An 18,586-nucleotide genomic window follows, 5' to 3' on the forward strand; every position below is an offset into this window, starting at 1 on the left:
ACACGAACGAATGGGTCTTGAAGAAGCTAGTGCCACTCTGCCAGAGGACAAAAGCATTGATGTCACAGCTGGAGCTGTACTTGGTAGCTCCTTCAAGTTCCACAATCCAACTCAGTACATGGGTTGCTGCACTGTTCAGTGGTTTCACAGGACCCTTGGGAGTCTCTTTAAACCATCAAAAGTGGTTATATATATACTACAAAACCCAAACAAAACGACTTAACTCCCACTGTTGTATCATCTATTTCAGTTCACACTAGTTTCCTCACTCTGATATGGCGTCTGTGCTTTTTTTCCTACAATTAGCCATATCTATTTCCTTTGACCAACAAGAAAATGTAAATAAAGAATGGTGACTCTGATAGTAGTGGGTAGCTCATCTTTCTCCAGTCAGAACCATGTAATATAACATAAAAACACACAAGACAATGGAAATCCCAAGCATTAGAAGCTATGCAAACTTTTTTCATAACAAGGAAATGCTGAATACACTCGGGTTGAATTAAATTCAAAACCTTGAAATCAAGCAGTCGCATATTTACAGTATGAGAAAGCAGCATTCAGCCAAGTGTGTATGTATAACAAAGACACTACATAAGATATGCGAAACCTAAGACAAATATGCCTTACAACAAAAAAAAAAAAAAAAAAGCTATAATTCACAGAGAACGGGTAAAAAGAGACAAGGCAAGCAAGTGATGGCAGCTGACTGATCTTTACTGAGCTATTTTTTTCTTTTTGATTTTTACTTTTAATTGTGGGTTTTTCTCCATGTTACTGGGGTTTACCAAGATAATTGAAATGACTGCTAGATGGGCTTGGAGCCTCGAAGCCTTGGAGCTGGGGTTTGTCTCTGATCCCTTTCTTGAAACCTTGGAGCTGCAAAAGCAACAGCTAACTCTTATTTTCAAAAAAAAAAAAAAAACAAAGAAAAAGAAGCTAACTCGTAACTCCTATCTTCAGAAAAAAAGAAAAAAAGTAAATCTTAACAATAAAATGTGCACTCAAGGTTGATATGATATCTACACACCAAGTCCATTGGCCTCGGAGGTCCTCATGATTCTAAGCCTCTTCACAGTGTTTAGAAACATCCTGGACACAAAACATAACAGTCATATACATGGCAATAATGGAGTATTAGTTAACCGTGTCAATAGAAAAGTAAAACGTGAAATTGGTGATATATATCATCTACCCTTCTATTTTTTCACCTTACTATGATTCTAAAATTTACTAATTGGATTCCCTATATGATGGGGGTTTTATGTATATAGATGAGTCCCCTGGATTCCAAAATAGTGGTTAACCACTTCCCTAGGAGTAAATAAGGTTAACTTTGGCCATATTATCCAGGTAATCCAGGGCATTCAGTTGGAGGGTTGTTTAGAGACCATGAAGGAGACATTATGGTTAACTTAAGTCCCACTAGAGGGCATTCTATCAGAGGAGATTCTGTCCTTATATAAGGCCTGATATTGATGCATTCTCTTGGCTCTAAGGTGGAGGTAGAGGGGAGGTGGTTCAGGTGGTTCACTGGGTGGACAAGAATGTAGCTTGGCTGCTTCAACATCACATCAGAAAGATTAAAGCATTGGCTACTAGAGTGAATACCATATAAAGAGTAACCAATTTGCTAGCTGATAACTTGGAGATAGGAATTAACAATAAGCATAACTGCACATTCACATGACCTTTGCCAAGAGATGGGAACATTCAATAGAAGTGGTGAACTACACTTGCTTCTGGATAGATGTGCGGGACAGAGGGCATGTGGTACCTTCTGCCCACCCTTCCTCCTCTGGTTTGAGAACCAAGTGAGAGAGTGGGCAGAAGCCAGAAGGGATGGAGGTCCTCATATGGAGGACCATACAAGCCTAAGCAATGAAAATACATTGGGAGTCAACACGACCAGGTTTCAGGTTATGGGATTTCTTGTCATATTTCTCCTAAAGTTTAGGTGGCAATAACAGATTCTTGACCATTTAAGTTTTTATGGTCTCATCCCCTTTATGTACTCTTTCTCCTTGATTTTTATCTTCTAAAAAGAATTTCTTCACCCATCCAATGAAATAAAAAAAAAAATAACTTGATTTTGTAACCATATACATATGAATGCCCGTAATTATTTATCTACAGTCAGCAACAGGGGCCTGAGGACAATGTATGGCATTATTTTCTCCATGCTATCATAATTTTCATACATCATGCTACATCATTTGCATTTTTTTTTAATCCCCCCAAGCAATTATTTATTTATAAGGATCCCTTTGTGTTTATCTGATTGTTTAAAGGTGCATATTTCTAAATTTTATTGATAAACTGAAAGGATGTTATGTGAAAACAAAGCCGGATTTTTTGAAGATAAGCAAGATAAAGGCAGATCTTAAGGTATTGTAGACAATGGGGCGTGACAGGTATTAAATATGCAAAATAAACAAAAATGTTGTAGTCTATAAAATAAAATCTAACAGTACCACCATACTAAAAACCATAAGACTGTATTTGGATTAGGCTGAAATTTGCAGGTGAAGACAATCAAAATGCATCCAGAAACCGCAGATTAGTGCATACAATTCCACAAGTATCTGGACTCTGAACAACATTTTTTGAACCCAGCAGCAGGATATAGGAACTGTTCACAATTGGGCTACTAATTTATTCCCCATTCTGTATCCACCCTAATCCAAACTAGGGATGATCATTTCTAACCTGGCCTGCAAATTTCCAGGCTTGGGCCTAGGCTTTGTGCCCAGGCCCAACTTGAGCCTGCATGTGGCCAGGTAACTTGCAGTTCAGGCCTGGGTCTGACACTTTAAGACTGCCCGGATTATAAATGTGCACGTATTATATATTATATTACATCTTATTGGTCTGGGTTTTGTTGTATTAGTTCTCATTTTCTGTGTTGAATAAATTACCTTACCTTATTCCAAAAAATTATATGTATAAATATTGTAACATGATACATATAATATGCGTTATAATATTAAATGTAATATTTTGTACTACATTAAGCAAACATCATCACCATCATCGAAACTTATCTCAACTATGCGGGGTCAGCTACATGAATACTGTTATGCCATTCCATGGGCTATGACCCTTATAATAGATGTAAATGCCTAAGCCTGGACAAGCAGTCCGAGCCCATGATTACCCCTAAATACACCACTATCAGTGCAAGGCACATAATGTCCTAAACCGCTACAAATGTCATGTGGTGTCTACTGTACAGAGTGTTTGTCATGAACTGAATGAAAGGGACACATACCCCCAAGGAACATCTCCGACAAGCATCCAATCACCTTCCTTGTCTTCATAAGTCAGCACAAACTCAGATGAACCATCCAACAGTCTGGAGGATTTTGCTGCTTCTACCATCAAGTTGTGTTCCTTTTCTCCACTTGAACCTAATTATACAAAACACATTACAATAGCCATATATGAATAAAGCAGCATCAGAACACCAACTGATGACCAGTCAGTAAATCACACAATCCGCACCAAGATGCATAAATATAAATAAAAGAAATCAGGTGACTGAGCAAGATAATTCATGTGCTGATAGTGCCCAAAAGAATTAAATCCTTGGTCCACCAGTCATTTCTATAATCAAAGAACAAAGAAGAAATGCATGAGAACTCACGATTAGCATTAACAGTTGTGGTGGGTCTATGGAACATATCCTCCAATGTTTGTGCAAGTGACTCATAGCAGGAATGAGCATTCAGATCCACCTTTCTCCCAATTGGTACTCCATCCATATTCACCTTCACAAATAGGGAACTCCTCCGACACCCTTTCTCCTGAATGTTGCTATTGTTCTTGTTGTTACTATTGTTAGTATCCTTTTTGGCAGAATTCTTGTTTTTATCATTCCCAAATATGGAATGATCATCTTCTTCAGCGGTGGATGCCTTCACCTGGCTAGCCAAGCTGTTGATCCTATAAGCCCTTATGGGTGGCCACCCAACAACCTGACTGCTTCCAAATGGAAAAAAAGAAAAAAAAAATTACATAGATGAAAACTAAGACCAACCAAAAATTGCAGATTGTCAAACACCAATCCTCACTAAAAGCATAAAATTCGAGAACAAGATATGACAACGCAAATCAGGGATTGAAATGGTACTAAATAAACAGCAAAAATAATAGTATCCTAGGCACAAACTTAGAAAGACTGAAGGAGTGAGTGCAAAACAAAGAAGCAGAAACTTATCTACCTTAATCTATCATAATCATTTCAACCCAATTAAGGTTCACCAATTTTCGCCTGGGAAAAGAGAATAAATAAAATATATACAAAAGAATGAATAAAAATAAAGATGAAAATAAAGGGAATAACCACACCAGCAATTACTGGGAGAGGGGAGAAGCTAAACAGCACCCAAAACGAGGAAATAAACCCCACTCAAATCATCAAACCAAATAACTAATATCGATTCATAACTAACAATCAGAACTCGAGAACCCCATCAAGGAAAATCATGTAAAATGACTGCAATCTCTGATCAAAATCCACTAACCTCGATAAAAGATAATAAAACCTCACGGAAAAAGGGAATAAAAACAAACTAAAACAAGGAAGAAAAGAATAAGAAAACAAACACCTTACCCTGCCGAAGAAAAAGGAAAAAGTAGAGAAAACCCAAAATGAGGAAGTAAAATTTCATTCATACAATGAAATTAAATCACCAATCCGTTGATAACTACTAATAGAAAATCAAGGAAACATAAAGAAAAGTCAACTCATGAAACAATACCACGATCTCTGATCCAAATCTATTAACCTCAATAAAAGAATAGAACTTCACAGGGAAAAGGGAGGAAAAAATCAAAAACAAGGAAAACGAATAGCCTGCCAAGGAAAGACAAGGTAGAAAATACACAAAATGATGAAATAGAATCCCATTCACATCATGAAACCAAATCACTAATCCATTTACAACTGATAATATAAAGCATTAAACACATCAGAGAAACAGGGTCAAATCATGAGATACCATAGCCAGAAATCCAAAACATAGAAAACTAAGAATACATTAACATGGGGAAAGTCAAAGGCCTAAATTTCTATATGTTCATGTCTTACCTAGCACCATTAGCATGCCCAACATCCTGAGCAACAGTATCAGCAGTTCTCTTGGTTCCAGTAATAGCAGTCGTAGAAGTACCTCTACCAGAAGAAGAAGAGGAAGAAGCAGAAGAACCACGAGAAACCACAGAAGGGAAATCCTTAGCGGTCAAGATCCTACCATACTCCCTCCAGGCACAAGGCTTAGCTTTCATTGCAACACCAAGGCTCAACCCAAGACCCAACTCAAGCTCAGCCTCAGCTGGGTAAGAAGACACCTCAGACATCAACCCCACATAGTCCTGCTCCACCACCTCCGCCTTCGACACCGTCGACATCGACCCATCCGTCGAGCCGCCCGACGAACCTCCTCCACCACCACCACCTAACAGACCCATAGCACCGTCCATTAAAACTTTCTCTGATAACAAAACAGCACTTAGATGCTAACCGAGATACTGAGAAAGAAGAGGAAGATGTCAAGAGAAAAAAAAATGTTTATGCAAGTCTTCCGAGAGAGAGAGAGAGATTTGAGAGGTTTAAGGGGGGGTTAAGGCTTAAAGAGAGGCGAAAATGGAAGAGGGAGGAGACAGGGAAAGAGATGAGAGGGCGGAAAGAATGTATTCGGGGGGCGGGGGAGGGGTCTGTATTGGACAGCAAGCATTAGAAAGGTAGGTTGTGTGGTGGAGGTAGTGATGATGGTGGGTCCCATGTGTCCGGTGTTGGGGTACATTATTATCAGCTTCTCGACCGTTTGGTTCGTGTCTACCCGTCATCTCTCTCTCTCTCTCTCCAATTTCTCCAGTCTTTTTGCCTTTTCGGTATCTGATTTTCTTGGTGGTTAATTAACTATCAAGCTTAGGTAAATTTTAAGTGATTACTGATAATGATAATCATTGAGCAAAGAATTACAAAATTAAGACTTGACCCGACGCCGTCAACCAACCCTTGACGCAATGTTTGTTTGCGGTGCAAATCTAAACTGGATACAAATTTTCTACTCGGTTCAGTTTTGCATTCTTTGATTTTCACTCTTCTGTGTAAAATTTGCATATTTTATCCCATTTTCAGTTCAAATATTGCTTCTAAAAGATTGATGAAAATTTTATTCTACCTTTACTCTCATATAAAAGTGGCGACCACCTCATTTGCTTAGGACCTTGCTCCTCCCAAATAAATAATCTTTTTCATGCCTCCATTCTCATTTATGTAGAAAGAAAATGTAAAATAGGGAGTTAGTGACCACATAGTTTACTTCCTTTTCTACTTCTCATATGCAAACAAGACAAAGCCAAACCTAATTACCTAAAGCAAATGTAAATTAGAATTTACGTTGAGCCCATTTATTTGCATCAATGTAAATTTTGTAATGAATAATGGTAAAATGCCCAATCCGAATCAAAACCAATTCAAATCCTTTTTTTCTTAAATAATAGAACGCATTTTCAAGGTTGTGTGCTTTTTATGTGATTAACTAGAAGAGAAAATAAATCAACCAACCCTAATTTGTTTGTTTCCAATGCAATTTTGTTTGCCCTACTACAAATGGTTGGGAATGCAAATGGGAAGACTGCAATTTTTGGTTCACTTTTGTTTCAAGATTCTTTTTGCTTCCTTCTAGGTTTTATGTTACTTCATTTACACTAACTATAAAACAAACCAAAGTAAAACTTTAAACAAAAGAAAGTCAAAATTGCACTTCCTTCTCCACTGTGACACACTCTTGTTTCAGTCTTTCAAAGGAAAAAAAAAAAAAAAAAATAGAATAAGGAGCACTAACCATGAAGATTCGGTTGAACTTATGAAAGATAAAGAGTACTAAAGAGTGAGGGCTCATACTAGGAGAGTGGGAACTAACTGGAAGAATTCTTTAAGGAAAATTTCAACACTAGGGATTATACTTTTTTTTTTATTTGTTTTTCATTTTCCTTACCAGACCCACTAATTGTGACTGTAAGATCTTAAAAGGATCAAAACTCAACATAGTACATATGTATCAAGCATGAAATGAAACTAATTGTTCTACATAGAAAGCCCTATGCAAGTAAGTGTAGTAATTAATTACAGTCTACCAGCTCAATTAGAATATATTTCATATGCACTGTTCTCATTTGCATTCCCAGTCTCCAATGCATTTGTACTAATACAAATAAAATTGCACTGCAAACAAGGAAAGCAAATTAAGAAAGCAATTCACTATGGAACCAACTAGATGAATAGATGAATAGATGCAGGCCAAAAATGGATGCAGGCTACCGACCAATAATAGCTTGTGTGGAATTGTAAGAAGAAAATCAACACTAAGTGATTTACATTCTTATAATTTGCAATCCTTAATCTATACCAAACACTAGCCCACTTGGGTGATTCAGACATCCAATCAGTAGAAATAGTCTTCATATTAGGTATATCTAATCACTGGACTATTGGGATCATTTGATATAGATGAATGTTGGATCAAACCCAATAGTCCCAATAGTAGGGATTAAGAAAAAGTTGATATAGATGAATCCAAGGAGGTGCAATCTGACCATCACAAGCTAGCTAAGCTATATGAATGTCAATTCATGTGAGACTCCTATGCCACTAAACACACCTTCCTAAGAAAGATGACCTGCAGTCATAATGTTCCAAAAGGATTGTTCATATCATATATAATATTTTATAATCTGCATTTCAGCAGTTCATTCATTCATTTATCAAGAATGTATTATTGAAATCCCTCCCAAACTACAAGAAAAAAAAAAAAAAAAACTTATGTTTGATAAGACTAATAGATACATCAGAATTGAACACTGACACAGACCCCAGTCCTGATCAGCATTGTTGCCTTTTTTTAATCCATCAAACAAAGGGAGACATGAGATTCACTTGCTCAACATCAGCATCGACCATTGAACTCTGGTAAATTTATGGGTCATCCAACTGTTGCTTTTTTTTTCCTGCTTGACATCTATCAAAACATAAAAAGGACCACAGCTCCCTTAATTAGCAATTCAGCATGGGACATTAATTCCATGTCTTCCTTCTTGGTTGTTGTGTTTCTGATTCAACTTGCTATCCAACTGCTATTTAGGCCATCAACCTTTTTTTTGTTGCCAATACTTTATTAACATTTAATAAATTTGCTTAGTGACAACTTTATCTGTACATCAGATAATGGAGCAGATATTTTGATGTTAAGTTGCAGAATCAATATCTGATCTGATAAGTTTATGGGGGATAGGAAGAATAGTTGAGAATGACCCACAAAGCAATATGTTGTTCATAGTTTATTTGATCTTGGGTTTATCTCTATATGTTAAAAGAGCTAGAGCAAAATCCCCATATCAAGGGATTCTGTCAGCCAGTAATATTCCTCCAATGCAATGATAATTTATTGTGCAAACTACAAGGCTGTACTGCAGAAAAGCAATACAAATGAAATTATGATGGAAATTATGAGAAAATAGGACAGGAAACATCGCCTCAATTGTTGAGGGGAATATCCCTAAATCAATCTTAGAAAAGGGTTTTGGCTGCCAAGAACTGAAATTGCTTTGGTCTTACAATTTCTAATCATGCCAACTCCCAATAACCTAATGCTTGATCAGTGTTAACACAGTCTAAGTTGTTAAACCTTCTCCAAACATTTAGTAATTAATAGTGAACCAAATTAAAATATCCCTAAAGAGAAGAATGGACCTCCTATCTAGTTGAGCTAAACCAAAGTGGTCCACAAAGTGCATTTCGTATTGCCTTGGAAAAATGGAGACAAAACCCAATAAATTAAAGAAAAAGCAACCTACTTGAGGTAGCATCCAAGGAAGCTGAGGGTTGAAAAATACTTGTATTATTTTTGGTAGGCCTGCCAAACCATGGAAAAGTAATAAGGAGAAATTAATTCATAGAAAATGCTTTTTTCCTTCTTTTTGGAGGGTGAAAGAAAATATAATTGCCAAAAAAACTCCATCACGCTTTAAGGCTATGTTTGATTTGATAGAAAATAAGAGAAACAGAAAAATGAAGAAATTTTCTTACCAAAATTTGTAAAAGGGATGCATAAAAATGTCAGCTTACATGATTTCTATGTGCCAAAACTGGATTGTCATGTCTCATGTGCTGTTTAATCAAATCATATATACAAAAAAAAAAAAAAGGTAGAATAATTTTAATAAAAAAATAGGTGCTTGTAAAGCATCGAATCTTTGGGGGATTTAAGTGTCTCTAACTTTAATGGAAATGTTACTTAAAGTATAAAGGCCGTGTCTTTCCATATAATAAAATATATTTTAATCTTTGCTTTGCTTTTGTTTTGTGGCTTGTCTGCTTTTAATGGAGGAAAAAACCAGAAAACCCTGTCTTAGAAAGTTGAGAACCTAAAAGATATCAAATCGTACCACTTAGCAATTGCTTCTTGAGACGAGCATTACACCCTTGACTGTTTTCGTCCTGGCAATGGACCTAGTTGGTCCCGTTTTCGGGTCCTAGTTGGAAAATGACACCCTAAAACCAGCTGGAGCTTAAAAATTAAAATCGATTGAAGAAGGAGGAAGCCATATATAGAAGAAGAAATGAGACATGTAAGCCTGGTCAAATTGGCCAAGAAATGGCAGGATCCCATGTTAGGGTGCAAGTGAGGTCCATTAATCTTACCACAAAGAGCCCACAGTTTAGAGGGACGCCGAGTAACCATCTCGATGATCTGGTAATTGAAATAGTCATCGGACATTACTCCTCCCAAAGCAGAGACATGGGGTCAGGCAGTTCGAAGGCGCTCCCCTATGGAACCCATATTTCCTACTCACACCTCACCCATAATACACTAAAGCCGCATATCCCACAATACAAGATGGTAATGAATGGCTGTAATTCAAGGCGGATAAAGTGTGGGTAGGAAATCCAATTTGCTCCATGTGACACATTAGTCCATACAGCCACACTTCCAACACTAGGTCCATTGCATGACGTTCATATTAACTAACTTGTCATTACAGGGGAAATACCTGTGGACATCACAAGCTAGACAGCCGATTCTTTTTTTCCTGTAGAACTGATGGAACCGCAAGCTCTATGATATGTGAAATGATGGAATTTTCTACATGCAAAAAGTTTGCACACACTCTGCAAGTATAAGAATCTAGTCGTATATTGGAAACATCTTCCATGAATTTAGCATATATGTATAAGAAATATTCCCAACATGCAACCGTCCAAAGCTTTTGTTTGCATCCTACTCTATACTCAGTCCCAACTGACCTCTACTAACTGGTAGACCCGACTATTATAGTACTATAGAAATAGAAACTTCTATAATTAACTGGCCAACATGTATTGAAGTTGACAGGTTGGCAACCAAACCAACAACACAACTCTAAATTCAAATTACCATCTTATTTCACATAAATAATTGAGGATGAGACTTGATCTAGATCAGATTATAAAGTTGTAATATTTGTTACCAAGGATGGATTTAATGGACAAATTACCAAGCATCTTGGTGAACCAAGAACTTCCCACATAGTAGCCTAATTGTCAGCCAAGAAGGCTCTACATGTTGAGAATAAGGGTGTTAATGGACTGGTTTTGGGTTGGACTCCATCCAAATCAAAGTCCATTCGAATGGATTGGACGGACCAATAAGACATTGAATTTGGACGAATTGGATAGACCAATATGACATATTGGGTTGAACCCGGTCTGTCCATAATGAATGTATATTGGATTGAGCTAATATCTGGTCCATTGGTGGAATATAAGAATATAGTTGTCAATGGACCAGGTTTTAGTTGAAACCAATCTAAATTAACTGGAATTTGAACAAACTGAACAGTCTCTGGACAGATCCAAAGTGGAACAAAATATTCATTGAACTGGATTGGACCAGGTCCATTTGTAATAGACTCGCATTGGATTGGACTGAATTGGACCAAATCCGGTCCAATTGACACCCCTGGTTGAGAATAGTGCTTTTTCCTCAAGAATTTATAAATTAAAGGATTGAAAGCTCAACAGCTAGTGTTAATTGAAGGGTCCCCATCCTATATACCAGACCAGAGGTTGTCTAGGGTTGTATTCTAAGATTGTGTTTGGATTTAGCAGCAAATTCTTGTTGTTGATTCAATGAATATCTTGATTCCATCATTTCGGGTCTATTCTCCCAACTTGGTACGGTAAATTTAGTGTTTGTCAATATATATGATTTTACTTTTCAAAACAAAAGTAAATGTTACATCAGTAAAATCAAATATAAAACTCAAGTGAATTGGAAGCTAGTCATTTCACTTTTCCAAGGAATCCAGGCTGACATGGAATTCAAATCCAATTTCACCCTGACAAATTAACTGCGGCCTACGAGGATTTTAAAATACCAAGAACTGAATAACTTATTCCCTAATCGCGGAAGTAATTCAGACTTTTTAATTAGAATATCCAATTATCTAAATAACCCATTATGTGTCATGATCATCTAGAAGCTGCCTTTGATCATAACCCCCAACCCGGTAATTAATACCTAACAGACTTGTTGATCACAATTCACAAAAGTAGCATTTGCCATAACAATATCGCGGGAATTTGAAATTACCGTGATTTGAGATTCTGGCCTTTTTAATTTTTTCCTTTTTTTTCTCCCGGGACCCACCTAACTGTCCAACATAGGCGCGACAGGCCGACAAGGTGGAACCCAAAGTCACGTGGCTCGACACAATGGGGCTGGGGGGCCAAGTAGGCCGACCGGCTACGCGGCAGATGCGGGCAAAGCAAAGGGTGGGGACCACCGGTCACGGTGGTTTGGCCCGAGACAGCTCGGCGGTTGAGGGAAAAAAAAAGATTCATAAAAGGAGAGAGCCAGAGACGGAGAGGTTTTCATTTGAGGGAGCGTTTGGAGTCCGGAGTTAAGACCGCGCTTTGGAGTCCGTGATGGCTCAGTCTCTCTCTCTCTCTGAATGGCGTACGGCGCTGTTCTGCGCCATGGGGACAGCGCCACCGCTCCCTCTTGAGTGGGGCCCGCTCAAGTGGATATTCCTCATAATTAGGTCTCTGAAGCAGTAGATACGTTGGAATGATTACATGTTTCCACGCCTCCTTACTCCTTAGGATGCTTGAATACCCCATTCTGTGCATCGAACCATCACCCATTTTCGGTGATGGAACATCAACAACCGCCAGATTAGAATCCATCATCTTGATAGATCACAGACGTCATATGATACGTCATGTCATCCGTCATCATCTACCTCACCACGATGAACACAAGATTCCAATTTAATGGATGCCACTAGGTAGCTAATTTAGTCACTGTGGAGATGATGTGATGTGGTCATGTTCACAATTTTTGCGTAGAATCTACGGTCGAGAGTCCTGAATTGGAAAAACCAGGTCTGGATGTACTAAACTTAATGTACTCTACGTCTGTATATATAGGCAGTAGGGTTGTAGGTGATAGCACAGGTGTACACGTACGTTGGACAGTTACAACGAATGAAGTTCAATCAATCAATCACTGGTTGGATTGATTTTGCACGTTTGGTGGGCCCTCGGTGGTATTTGTCAAACAAGAAGTTGAAAGAACGTTTGCTCCCTGGGACGGTAGATGCCAAATCCACGTTGAGTAAGGTGATGTAATTTCATTATCCACAATAGTTCGGGTCTGCTGCCATAAATTTGGTGATTAATGCTTGTTCCTCCATCTATCCCAATGCTGTAAGAATGCTTTCCACGTGTATTCATTGATGTTTTGTTTGTTCTTCCCTCCTCGTCGGTCACGATTCACATGAAGCAGCAAGAGAAAAACATTTATTATTTATTTATTCATTCATTTGATTTGGATTTTTTCTATGCTCTCCACTTCCGTTTATTAATGATGGAGAGAATAGTTATATTGTATAATTAAATTTAGGGATGTTAAGTTTTTTTTTAATAAGTGTGTATGTGATTTGCATGCAGAAGTTTAGATGATGAAAATGATATTAATAATGTTTTTAATTTTTTAAAATTTTATCTATTTTTAGTTTTTAGTTTTTTTATTATTAATTGTATGCGGATTGTAAAATCCAAATTTGATTATATAAATATTCATCTAAATATGTGATAATTAGATCGAATTGTTAAGTTTAAAATATTATTGACAAGTATATCTTTACTTTTTATTTGTAATGTTTTATCTTTTTGGAGTACGGACAAACCCATTGCAGATTTTTTATTTCCACTGTAGAGCTACAAACATTCAAATTGTCAAAAACCCCCACTTTGCACACCAATGTCCGCCCGTGAATTGGCTTCAATTCCGAGCTGACACCCACCCCAACTATACTTTGGGCCTAAAAATTCCGATCCTGGGCTGAACTGTCATTCTCCCTTATCTTTTTAGTTTATTTTTTTTTTGTTTATTTATAAAAAAAAAAAACTTATAATATTTAAATAGAGAAAGTTGAATATGGTAAAAACTAGTAGTTCAATTTACAAATTAAACCTTACAATTAAATAGAGACTAAATTAAAAATGAGTATTTTAGTTAAAAGAAAGTTCCAATCATATTCGTATAGTGTAAATATAAAATTATAGACATGTTCAAAATTTTCTACATTTTTTGGTATGCAAAAATAATTTTGATGTCACACTTGCTTTTTGTTTAATATGATAAATATATAATATTATACATGTACCTAAATGTTTTTATAAAATTTATGTATTTTATATTTTTATATTTTATTAATTTTTATTATTTATTTATGACATTAAAGGTTAACACATTTAACCCAAAAGTTGAATTATTTATTATTAATTTTTATATTTCATTTTTGGTCAGTTCTAAATTATGTATTTCATTTTCATTATCAATAAAAATAATTATTGTTTATTACGTTTATTTTTTAAATTTAATTAATAAAAATATCATAAATGTGTCTAATTTTTTCTATATTTTTGTAATTTTTTTTGTATTAGTTTCTATTTTAAACATTTTATTACCTAACTATGACTTCATAGGTTAATCAATTTGATTTGAATGGTTGAATTGCTTAGCCATCATTTGGATAAAGAATAGTTTTGTTTTTTAGTCAAATTTAAAATATATGGGTTTATATTGTTAAAAATATTGATATAGATCTATTTTAGTAGCATTTATTAGTAAAAATAACTCAAAATGTATGATTTAATAAGAGAAAATGGGATTTAATACCTTAAGTGTAAGACTTAATAAGAGATGATTAAATAAGGTGAAAAGTAATAATTAAAGTTACATTTTCAACCCTTACAATTAGAGATGGACTAAATACTTAAATATGAGCATTTTAATAGCCATAAAAGATAGCATTAAATCTATAATAAAATGACTTCTATACACTTTTTCTAAAACAAAGAAATAAAAAGTAATTTTAGTCCAAAAAAAGTTTCACACTACATCCATACTTTTATATATAGTATAGATATAGATATAGATCTTATTCTTAACAATCGGCTCCTCTCTAAATTTGTACCCACAACAAAATAAATGAATACAAATCTTGCTTAGTATTAGTAGTTTCTTGAAATGTACACTTGTTTAGTGATGAGGATGAAAATTGGGCCTTGGTTGACTGCCATGTGGATTAATATGTGGTAAGGATTGATAAGCCTCAGACGAACAAGACAATGTCAATGTGGCACGCTTCTATTTGGCACGTTGGCGAACACTGCATGTGTGGGATGATATAAGGACACGTGGTGAACTTCAATGCAACTTGGCCTTTATGAAGATTGGCGCCAATGGCCCTTGAACACTGCACATCTGCCAATCACTCCACTAACGACTCAATCGTTGGCCACCTCGAAGACTAACACATATTCCATCCACGAGCCTATTCTCACTTGCTCAACATAGTTGACCACCACACTTGTTTATTGATTTGAGCATCAAAGTGCTTCTCTCCAATGAACCACCTAAGGACCTCTAAAATAATATGCATGCAAGTCATCAAAATGCATTTGCTCATCATCATGTTCATCTGCTACTCGTCCATCTCGACTTAGACAATATCACTAAAAAGACTTAGATGTATATGAATTGTACTGATTTACTAGTAAGTAGTAACAAATAAAAATATCTTCATGTGAGAATTGTGAAATTAAGTCTTAGAAATAAAAAAGAAGGAAAAAACACAAAATATTTGTGTGAAAACATGGTGAAAATATTATTGCACCTTTGAATGAAGAAGAAGAAGAACAACAACATCATTACAAATGTGTCTCCTACCTCTTATGATCTTTGAGAAAGCAAAGTATTACATAAGGGAGTACGGAGAGGTTAATACCGTATGAATTGAGAATAAGAAATTAATTGTCGAGTAGTATCTTGGTTCTTCCAAGAGGTGAAGTTAAGATTAATTCTGTTGCCTCTAGGAGTGATGATCAATTACCATATGGTATTGTATCTAGAAATCATTTGGGGATAGTTCTTAGGAAGATGAATACAGATATTGGGCACATTACCATCAATGTAGGTGAAGCTTGGGCCTCACTGTAGGCCCATTTTACGGAAAGGGTGTTTCCAAGACATAATATCATCAAACGAGATTCCAAACTTGTGGTTAATTATCTGAGAGGGAGAATCCAACATTCTTGGAACATAACTTTTTCATTGAAGGCTACTGCAAGTTTGTAGAAGATTTTCATCTCAATATCTGTTGCATGCACGTGTTTCATGATGGGGAACACGTGCATGTAATTCAAGGCAGTTAAAGCGTGGGTAGAGAATAATGGGTAGGAAAACCAATTTGAAAGAGAGTTTAAATTGATTCACTAATGCCTCACAGCTCATCTTGATCATGTATTAGAAACATCTCCCAATGGTAAATACAAAAAATATGCACACTGAGATGTACATGTCCACAGGCGCCGATGTAATTTATTTAAAAGAGGTTTGGATGGACATGGTTGGAAATGTGCCACACTGTTAAAAATGTTCGTTTGACTGATGTGTGGTACGTTTCCAACCACACCATATTGTGGACAAAGGCTGAATATATCATGGTAAATATTCCATGCTTATTTCTCGTTGTTTGTTTTGCACCACACATCGACTAATTTAAAATAGTTCTTGATGTAAAACGAGCCTACCATAAGAGAGTAATACATCTTGGTTATTAATTTTATATGAATTTTGTATTTAGTATTTACATATTTTAATAGGTTTTATTATTTTCCTTAACCCTTTATTTAAATTTTAATGATATTTATTTTATTAAATTTAAAATTTAATTTCAATTGTGACGTTTTTTTATTAATTCTTGAGGTTATTAAAAAAATTATTGTACTGATTTCTTAATGACTTTTATTAAATTTTATCAATGTTAGATATTTGTATGCTTTAATTTTTATTAATTATTGATAGATGAATTTGTTTCATCTTTCGCTGTTTTTATTAGCTAACTTTATAACAAATAATTTTATAATTTTTCATTTTAATATTGGTTAATCTGTATTATTTGTTCACTAATTTTCTTACTTATAAAACATTATAAGTTTTATACTAAATTTACAATATAGATCATCTCACATAGGGCTGTCAATGAACTGGTTTTGGGTTGAATCCCATCCAAACAAAAATCAATTCAGACAAATTAGACAGACAGATAAGGCCGGGCTGTTCTGGGTTGGACCCCGTCCAAGCCCAGCCCGGCCCTGTTCTGCCTAAACAAAAATCAATTTGGCTGTCAATGAACAGGACCGGGCTGGGCTTGGAAGAAAAACTTGTCTGGCCCCAAAAATTATCAGGATGGACTGGACCAGGCAGAAATAATCAACCCTGCTGTAAGTTACTTGAAGCAACTAAACCGTTACTCTCCAAGCTAGTGGCGCACTAGTTTGCTTTAATCGTGGAAGCATATGTTTCTAATGCGTGGACCAACTTTATTTAATTTAGGGTTGTCAATGTGTCGGATCTAGGCAATGTTAAGGTACATTTAGTCCCAGTTTTGATCCAACTGGGTCTAACAGTCTAAGTATTAGACCTAGAACCGACCATATGTCTGACTCGATTATAACCCGAATCCCATTATATTTGACAAGTATTTTGACAATAAACTTGTTAATTCTTTTCTTCAAACCCAGATTTCTTATTCACTTTTTTTACCCACATTTTACCCGCCATGAATTGCAGTCATACATCTTCAGGCTCTGTTTGTTTTTCGGTAAATTATTTACTTGGGTATCCAGGTAATTGCATTTATCCATGTTCTTTTATTTGTCATGTAAATAAGGTAATGATCATTTTAGTCATAAAAATCCATTATTAAAAAGGGCATTTTTGTCCCATTCAAGTATTGACAACTTTCCCCATGTGGGAAAGTTATTTACCCACATAGGAGATGGGTATCACATAAGTGATACCTAAGAAATTAAACTTTCCCTAATCCCCTCTCAAAATCCAAAAAAAGAACGCCCCCCCAAGAAAAGTGAGTAGGAAATCCCTTTTGTTCTTATTCTTCTTATAATATTGTGCAAATTTCTTGAGTCTGTGTTTGATTTGAAGGAAAAAGTAGGAAAAAAGAGAAACATGTGCAAATTCCCTTATATAGGTTTTCATTCAAACCGAATACAGCCTAAGAGAATAAAAAAAAATTAGGTATTTTGTATCAAGTTATTACAGGTAAACTATGAGAAATATGTATAAAATGTAGTGGATATCTATGCCACTGCCATGTAGTAATAAGAATATGTATTTACATAATTCAGACTATATAATCATTTCTCAAAATGCATACCTAAACCCTGTATAATACAACTAGGTTGGTTATGGTTTATTGGGTTGATCCGAACCATTGATTTCTGATGGTGCGCGATCTGGTCACTCCTAGCTGGAAGTGGATGCGCTCCTATTTGACGACGGACGCAAGATACCTGTGAGGAAGAAGATGAAGGAACCCGAGTGCTCACCCGGTGGGACACTTCTGATGCTGCGCGATCCGGGCACTCCTAGCTGGTTGGAACCTGGCTCCTAGTTGTGATTGTCGGCACCTGAGATGAAGAGGAAAGCGAATAATTCCCGGGTAGCTCTCTGGCGGGAACACTTAGATGCTTAAGTTAGAATTCTGAGAAAACTTGAGGAAATGCAGAGAGAAAACTAAGAGTGTTGATTGTGCTAGCTTCAATACCTTTCTCCTCGAGGGTCTGAGGTCTTTTTATATTGAAGATCTCTCAAATCAGGTGCAACCAACTCTACCACAGCCGTTACTGCCAGAGCCGAGGTGGCGGATGTGGGTAGCCATTGCAGGGCACGGACCTGTCAGGCGTGCTACATCTGGCAGAAGTGGTAGGCACGATGCCGCCAAACAAGAGACATGGGTACAACCTCCGTATTCGGCAGGAAATATTGTCAAGCAGATCTTTTATGTAGGTTGCCGAGCTACTTTGCACCGAGCTGCCATGTTTGAGCTACCCTACACCGGGGTGCCGGGGTAGTCGAGGTGCAAGTGCTTGAGTCAAGCCTTAGGCAAATATGGGCAGGAGCGTTAATGGGACTATCCCAAAGTGTCCTCACTTCAGGGTACTTCC

At 36.4% G+C, this 18,586-nt stretch overlaps 1 protein-coding gene across 2 annotated transcripts; it reads right to left on the minus strand.

Annotated features, from left to right (window-relative positions):
• Positions 1–444: 444 nt before the first annotated feature.
• Positions 445–5,878, minus strand: LOC148878666 (auxin-responsive protein IAA12-like). Of its 2 annotated transcripts, none has more exons than XM_088958280.1 (5): positions 5,093–5,878; positions 3,647–3,981; positions 3,272–3,410; positions 1,031–1,092; positions 445–879 (listed from the first exon to the last, which is right to left on the minus strand). In XM_088958280.1, the coding sequence occupies exons 1-5, from the start codon at positions 5,482–5,484 to the stop codon at positions 809–811; spliced, it is 999 nt and encodes a 332-aa protein (XP_088814406.1). In that variant the 5' UTR covers positions 5,485–5,878; the 3' UTR covers positions 445–808. The 2 variants fall into 2 exon arrangements, with proteins under 2 accessions (XP_088814406.1, XP_088814398.1); XM_088958272.1 differs by having other exon boundaries at positions 3,647–3,984; positions 5,093–5,711.
• Positions 5,879–18,586: the final 12,708 nt, after the last annotated feature.

This window comes from Nelumbo lutea, chromosome 1 (genome assembly GCF_056320005.1).
Source record: "Nelumbo lutea isolate HS-2025 chromosome 1, American lotus-T2T, whole genome shotgun sequence".
NCBI lineage: Eukaryota > Viridiplantae > Streptophyta > Magnoliopsida > Proteales > Nelumbonaceae > Nelumbo > Nelumbo lutea.

Excerpts from the sequence above, each read along its gene's own strand:
- LOC148878666 (XM_088958272.1), bottom strand. The coding sequence starts at position 5,484 with ATGGACGGTGCTATGGGTCTGTTAGGTGGTGGTGGTGGAGGAGGTTCG. Across the intron at positions 1,093-3,271 it reads GTCGGAGATGTTCCTTGGGG|GATGTTTCTAAACACTGTGA; the intron begins GTATGTGTCCCT and ends TTTTGTGTCCAG. Across the intron at positions 880-1,030 it reads CTCCGAGGCCAATGGACTTG|CTCCAAGGTTTCAAGAAAGG; the intron begins GTGTGTAGATAT and ends TTGCTTTTGCAG.